This window comes from Echinops telfairi, unplaced genomic scaffold (genome assembly GCF_000313985.2).
Source record: "Echinops telfairi isolate 266 unplaced genomic scaffold, ASM31398v2 ScPeMD7_53;HRSCAF=182, whole genome shotgun sequence".
NCBI lineage: Eukaryota > Metazoa > Chordata > Mammalia > Afrosoricida > Tenrecidae > Echinops > Echinops telfairi.
In genome coordinates this window covers 20,289,451-20,296,767 of record NW_022103951.1, presented here as the reverse complement: position 1 = coordinate 20,296,767, position 7,317 = coordinate 20,289,451, and the positions used below count along the sequence as shown (strand labels likewise).

General features: G+C 64.6%; 1 protein-coding gene across 1 annotated transcript in view; it reads right to left on the bottom strand.

Annotated features, from left to right (window-relative positions):
• Window positions 1-695: 695 nt before the first annotated feature.
• LOC101658552 (pseudouridine 5'-phosphatase) overlaps window positions 696-7,317 on the bottom strand; it is a 57,189-nt gene continuing 50,567 nt past the window's right edge. Inside the window, exons 3-5 of the mRNA XM_030885777.2 lie at window positions 6,034-6,340; window positions 5,365-5,594; window positions 696-1,807 (exon numbers count right to left, since the gene is read on the bottom strand). Of these exons, the coding sequence (XP_030741637.1) occupies window positions 1,631-1,807; window positions 5,365-5,594; window positions 6,034-6,340 (714 nt within the window). The 3' untranslated portion in view covers window positions 696-1,630. The remainder of the gene's footprint in view (window positions 1,808-5,364; window positions 5,595-6,033; window positions 6,341-7,317) is intronic.

Below are 7,317 nucleotides of genomic sequence, written 5' to 3'. Positions count from 1 at the left end.
CCTCTCCAAGGCCCGGTGTAGGCGGACCCGCTGAGCTCCCACGGCTGCCCTTCTCTGGTTGCTAAGGACACACGCGCATCACAATGGACAAGGGAGTCCATTCAGTCTGATGACATCATCCGGCACCCTGGTCCCCAGGGGGGGCAGGGTCAAAGCAAGGCCTCCTCTACCTGTACCTTCAACTGAACCGCCCCCTCCTCTACCCCCTCCCCATCCCCACCTCTAAGTCACACCTCCATTTGCACCAGAGCACAAACGACACCCTCCACCTATTTCATCAACCTCACCTCCTCCCCCGAGCTCCTCTCACCTGCCCCACCACCAAGTCCCACCTTCCTGCCCACCATTGCCAGTCCCTCTTCCCGCACCCCCCCACGGCCTCCACCAGCACCTACCCACCCCCGCCCTCTGCCAAGGCCCCTACTCCACCCGCCCAGCCCAGAAGCCCCACCTGCCACGGAGAAAAGGCAGGCCCAGCCGCCAGTGGTGGTGCCACCATCCAAAGCCTCTGCACCACAGCTCTATCAAAGCTGCCCCGCTGCGTCTCACAGGGGAGCCCCGACGAGAGAGATGTCTTGGCGGACACGCACACACACACACACACACACACACACACACATCTCACACAAACGCGCATGCACACAGGCTCCACACGCGCGATTTTACAAGGGTAAAAATCACGGCTCCCATACAAATAAGACGTAAACACCTGCCCACGACTTTATTGGACCACAGAAGGGCGGGGGCCGGTGAGAAGAGATGAGCGGGCTGGGGGCCCTGGCAGCGATGGGCAGGGACCCTGAGGCACACCCACATCCCCAGGGGCATGGTCCCCCAGCACTCCTCTCTGCGCCAGGGCTTCCCCAGAAGGGCCGCTCAATGCCCGGGGTGGTGGCACTTGTTAGGTTGCCCCATGAAGGAACTCCCAGGGACCTCTCCTCCCCCCATCACCGTGCCCCCAGGGTGCAGCATCTGAGGGCTGGTGCCAAGGGGGGCTGCGAGGAGAGAGGACCCGCATGTGCGCTGCGGGGTAGGGGGTCGGTCTCGTGGGAGGTGCGCAGACCAGTGAGCTGAGGTAGAAGGGATTCTCAAGTGTCACTCAGGGTGCGGGGAGACCCCCGGCATGGCTGCAGGAGAGCCCCTCCCAAGGGGAGGCGGGCAGCAAGGTGCATCTGCGCACAGGGCACAGCCCACACTCCCTGGGCAGAACGTGCAGCCACATTGCACTGCCTCACGCGGCCCAACGGGTGCCCGCGGGCACTGAGACACCCCCACCCCCGGGTTGGCAGAGGCTGATGCGTCAGGAGACCGCCAGGCCTTTCCTCTCCGGCACCCCTTGTGGTTGGCGGCCACCGGCGCAGGGAACCGTTTGGGTCACGGGGACATTGCAGCGTGGAGGGAGAGCGAGGGTACCTCACGGCAACTGTGTCTTGGAAACAGCCACCTGAAGTTCCCAGGGGTATGCGAGCCCTGTGCCGGCGCCGTCTGTGGGGTGTGCTGCCTGAGGGTGCTGCTTGGGGCCGCCTGAACCACAAGTCCGCCGCCGTGGGAAGGATGGGCCCCGTCCGAGGGTGGCGAGGTCTGGCCACAGGGTGACCCCCGGGGCTGCAGGGGCCACCAAGCGCCGCCCTCACTCATAGGGCGGCAGGCCGAAGAGCTCCGGCTGGAAGTCCTGCAGCGAGCCCAGCACCACGGTGGCCTTCTGGGTCAAGGCGGCGTCCAGGTTGCCATCAGGGACCATGACTACCTGCATGCCGGCCGCTAGGGCCGCCTCCACCCCGTTGGGGGCGTCTTCGAACACCAGGCACTGCGGGCAGGGAGAGAAGATGACGGCCATTAGGTCACGGGACATCACCCACAGCAAGTGACCGCAGCCTCCGATGGAGTGCGAGCCTGGCCCCCTCGTCCCTGCACGACCCCCGGTCCAGGGGACGGGCAGACTGCCCAGGATAGCACTGGATCTCTGCGAAAAACTGGACCCCGTTCGTCTAAGACAGCCCCACCAGTAAGTGGGTGCTGCGAACAGGTGAGCAAACGGGGACTTCCTCTATCTACACGGCGCCTGCGGGTTCCTGTGCAGACCGGCCCCAGGACACGGGCTTCTCAGAGGTCCACACGGGCTGCCAATGTTCGATGCCCGCTCAGAGCGACCCTGCACATCGGGGCAGAACTGCCCCCCATGGGTTTCCAGGGCGGTACAGTGCCCGGTGGCACTCTGACGCTTAGCCCACTGGGCCACGGGGTCCCAACAGGCAGCAACATAAAACTCCAGACCAACGAGCCGATTTGGACTCACAGCGACCCTACCGGGCAGGGTGCAACTGCCCCCTGTGGGCTTCCGGGCGGGGAGTAGGCGGCCTTGTCTTTCTCCCGAGGAGCATCTGGTGGCTCTGAACTGCTGACCTTGCAGTGAGGGGCCCAACTGTAACCACTAGGCCACCAGGAGCCCCTTAACACAGGCTCCACTTGTACCCCCGGATGGGAGCCTTGACGTCTCCTGGGGTGGCACATCTACGGTCCGGGCCCCCAAACAGAAACTCAGCACTGACCCAGGGCTCCAGCACTTGCCAACCAACCACAGGGTCCGCGGTTTGAACGCCCAAGCCTCTCCTCCGGAGAGACAGGCCCCCTCCTCCCGCACTTAGAGGCGTCTCAGAAACCCACAGGGGCGGCTCTGCCCCGCCCGACAGGGTCACCAGGAGTGGGAAACGAGTGGGTGGGGATTAGCCCAGCCCCCCCACCCCCCCAGGAAGATGCAATTGAGGGGAGGCGAGTGGTTTTGCTTTTGAAGCCGGATTCCGGCAGCTCACTCTCTGGACGTGAACGCCCCCCCGACTGTCTACCAGGAGAACGACCATCTTCGCCCAGACTGGGGGGCCCTGGGGTAAAGAGCTGGGCTGTGATCTGCATGGTCGGCAGTTCGAAACCACCGTGGCTTCCATGGAGAAAGACCGGGCGTTCTGCTCCTGCCAACGGTCTCGGACGCCCACAGGGGTCTCGGAGTTGGCAGGACTGGGTGGCAGGGAGTCTGCTTCTGTTTGTATAGCAAGGCCACTTCGGTCAGAGATCGTGTTTCACCGTTTGTCCTGAAGACTCTGGTCTTTGTGCTATTTTGTAATTCCCAGCCTCCCTGCCACCTCGCTAGTCGCCGGGGTGGTATTCTGGACGGAAGCCGTTGCGTGGCTCGTGGTTCTGAAGGTGAACAGACAAGCTCTCGACCGGTTCTCACCAGTCCAGTGAGCCCTTTCCCACTTGCTCCTCCGTGCCAGGCCGCCCTTTGCCAGCAACGCCGACACCCAGGCCTGCCCGCTTCCCCAGCAGCCCAGGGACCGCCGGAGCGGCTGCAGCTCTCTCCTGCCAACTCAGAGGCCGGCGGTTTGAGCCCACTCACTGCTCCGTGGGCAGAGAGGAGGCTGCCTGCGCCCCTGCAGACTGGCAGCCTCGGAGACCCACAGGCAGTTTGATCCTGTTCCCGGGGCGCTGGGGCTCAGGGGAGACTCCAAAGAACTGGGGTTCTGGGTTTAGTCTCGTGGGTTAAGAACTACCGTGCCCGTGACTGGCCACACATGTGGGCAAAGCGTCTCTGTGGGTCACAGGGTGCTGGCTGGACGCCTTTCCAACCAGCCACCCCTCAGGCTGGGAGCCACTGTGTGTGTCCCGGATGAGACGGCCATGACCTAGGGGGGGAGGAGGCCAGTGTTCCTGGGGTGCAGGGTGCCCCAAGCCAAGGGGTCCAGCAGAAATGACCTTCCCGCCCGGCTCGGCTGCTGGGCCCATGCACCACAGGGGCAGCACCACTGAAGCTCTAAGTGGAGGCCTTCACTGGGAGTCCCTCAGAAGGCCTGGCCGTCTCGCTGTGGGTCCCCCGGGGCGCAGGTCTCCTCAGACACGCACCTGGGGCCCTGCAGGTGACCTGATTTCCGAGTCTGACCTCCCTGACAAGGCGTAGAGAAGCTAGCACCTGGCGGGCAGGTCAGGCCAGGTCTGCGGGGACTTGTGTTCTGTCCTTCCTGCTGGGCAGCTCAGAGCCCAGCCCCCGGGCTGCAGGAAGGGTGCGGGTGCTAAGGAGCGTTGCCAGGTCACACGGGGCTCTCTCTCCCCTCTTTTCAGCGCCCATGGCTACACCCTGTTGTCTGAGCATGTCCTAGCAGTCTGCGCAATGCTGCAGGGATGGGGTGAGTGGGGGTCTGTGTGTGTAGAGAGGTGTGTGGGGCTAAGAACAGAGAGGCGCAGAGGAGCGTGGGCACAGGTGGGGCCAGCCTCCGGCCAGGCCTCCAGGCTGTCACCCGCAGATTGAAATGCACACAGGCCTGCAGTGCATGCAACAGGCCACACGCCGCCCAGACGGAGCTCACAAAGGGGTACGGTGGACGCTGAGCCCCAGGCCTGGAGCCTGCCATGCTGGCCTTGTCCGGCGCCTGGTCACCAGCCCCTGGGGACAGGTCTGCTTCCTCTGTGGCAAACGTTAAGATGCCTATGTGCCGTGTGCCGCGGAGGGACTGCAGGAGTGCTCCTCCCCGAGGAGGGAGCCCACAGGGCCTCCCGGGAGGGTGGGCAGAGCAGAGCAGGCCCCACCGGAGGCTCCACTCAGTTTCAACCCATCTACAGTCTTGGGGCACCAAGGGGGCACCAGGAGGGCCTGCTGACCAGGAGCTGCTCTGTGAGGGGGAAGGCGTGGCTGGCTGATTCCTTTCGTGGGGGACTATCTGGAGACCCAGCAGGGCAGTCCTGCTCCGTCCGACAGGGCGGATCTGATTGGCAACCGGGAATCCAATCCCCCTCCACCAACTCCCGCATATGGGACCCACCCAAGGCCAGCTCTGGGCTCAGACCCAGCTCAGCGGGCACTGCCATTCCGTGGGGCTGACAGCCACATCCACAGGGCGGGGAGCCACATCGTCACAGCGGGTGCCGCTGTGCCGACTGGGCTCACCGAGGCCCAAGGGGTCCTCAGGGCTGGCTCTTCTGAGACAGACTGCTGGGCCTCTCTCCCCAGGCAACCTGGACAGGGGGGACCCGAGCCACCAACCTCTGTTCTCAGCTGAGCAGGTTTCAGGGACGGAGTTGTGTCTCCCCAAACAGGCATCTCCTTGCACAGATGCCAAGGCGTGTTCCTCCAAGGCCCCCAACCTTGTGTGTGTGTGTGTGTGTGTGTGTGTGTGTGTGTGTGTGTGTGTGTCGGGGACTGGGCATCCACCTGCTCGCCAGGCAGGTGGGTGGGGGCCACGTCTTGAGCCCCACCCTCACTCTACCCAGGAGCTCTGGAGCCCCCACTGACAGGCCGCACGAGGTCAAAGGAGAGAGACGTGGGCAGAGAGCCACCCCCCCTTCACCCCATGGCCCCCGCGCTCCGACTGCGCTGACCTGGTCGGCACGGGGCGGCGGGGAGAACCTGCGGGCACAGGCCAGGAAGATGTCGGGGCTGGGCTTGCCGCCGTGCACTTCAGGGTCGTCCCCCAGCACCACGTGGTGGAAGCGGCGGAAGAAGTCTCGGTGACAGCTTGTTTTCGCCTCGTAGGACGCCGTCCCCGAACTGGTGGCCACGGCGCAGGGGATGGAGTGCTTCTGCAGGTGGCTGATGAGCTTCTCCACACCTGGGGGCAGGGGAGGTATCAGGGAGGCAGGATGGGCCTCGCAGGTGCCGCAGGGGCCCGGGGATGTGGGAGGGACAAGAGCTTCCCCCCTCACAGTTCCAAACGCATAAGCCCGTCTGTCTGGGCAGACAGATGTAAGGCCAGAGTGCTCCTGAGACGCCAGGATGGGGACGTGTCGTCCGGAGAGACCAGTCCCCGGGGAAGAACATCGTACTTGGTTAAGCAGAGGGGCAACAACGGAGAGGAAGGTCCTCCGGGACATGCAGACACCGCGGCTGCATCGAAAGGCTCAGGCACAGTTGTGAGGGCCATGCAGGACCGGGCGGGGCTCCCCTCTGTTGTGCACGGGGTCGCAATGGGCGGGGGCAGCTCCCTGACAGCGAACAGCAGTACCACCCGGGGGTGGGGGGCACACCTGCGGGGGGCAAGGACCACGCACCTGGCAGGAGGGCGGCCGTGGGGAACAGCTCCTTCAGCCTGGCCTGGCTCTCCTCCAGCAGCGCCTCCTTGGACATGGGCAGCCGCAGGACGTCGATGATAATCTCGGCTGCGTCCGGCGCCTTCTTGCCCATCACCAGGGACTTCACCTCCCAGGAGTACATCTTCCCATAGCGGCCACATATGTCCTGAAACACCTTTGAGTAGAGCCGCTCTGTGTCTGCAGAGACAAGGAGGGGAGGGGGCGGCGCGTGAGCTCCGTGTCCCAGAGGAGAGGGGCACGCACGGTGGGGCGGGTTGGAGGGGACCTGGTGGGACAGGCCTCCTTAGCGCGGGTCCCCCAAGCGCAGGCCCCGCCTGCCCAGGACAATCCCCTGGCCTGCTTGCTAAACACAGCCCTGCTCCAAGCCCACGTCTCGCCCCTCATCAAGATACGCCCCCAAAGCACAGCTTGGGAAGGCTGGTGTGAAGAGCACTTTGGAGGTCGGCAGGAAGACCAGGCCGCTTTTCCAGAAACGATCCGCCAGATCCAGGCCCGCGGAGCCATTGCGGTTGTGACCCACGGTTCCTGACCCAAGGGTCCGAGGGCCTGCTGGTGGGCCCGCCCTGGGGCCTAGCTCATGGGAGATGCACCTTGACCTCTTCCTGCAGCCTGCTGGCTGGGGAGGCGCTCGCCCCTCGCTTAAGGCGAGGAGACCCTACAGGGGACTTCTCCCCAGCTGTCTGCTGTGTCCACCCACTCGGCCTGTCCATTGACTGCAGGCTCCCGGCCCCCGCAAGGGTGAACTATGAAGACGCCCGGGGCGGGACCGGGGGGAGCCTGCAGGTACCCCAAAGAGGCCAGGACCTTCCTGGGATTGGCGGGCTCAGTGCCGGTAACCAAGCAGGTTTACAAAACGGGTTCTGGAATTGTCCCCAGAAAGGGTCTCCCTGTCTTCCAGAGGGGAAGTGGCAGTGCCGCTCTCTGTTGGACTGGACGCCCCGGGGGTGGACGGCAGCTGGAAGCTACCAGCTGCTTCTCAGGTGACCAGGGACTCTGTCAGGGTCCCCACGAGTCCCCGTGTGCCGGGATCCACCTCTCCCACGACTGAAGACAGGTACGTCGGGGTGCAATGGTGACCAGCCCCTGAGAGACCAGGTCCGCTCTCCTCCTGATCAAAGGGCAGCAGCCGCAAACCCCCACTGCCACCAGCTCCACTCGGAGTCCCAGTGACCGTCCACTGGGTTTCTGGGACGGCCAGCCTCACCTTTCTCCTGAGGAGCGGCTGCGGGGTTTGAACCGCCT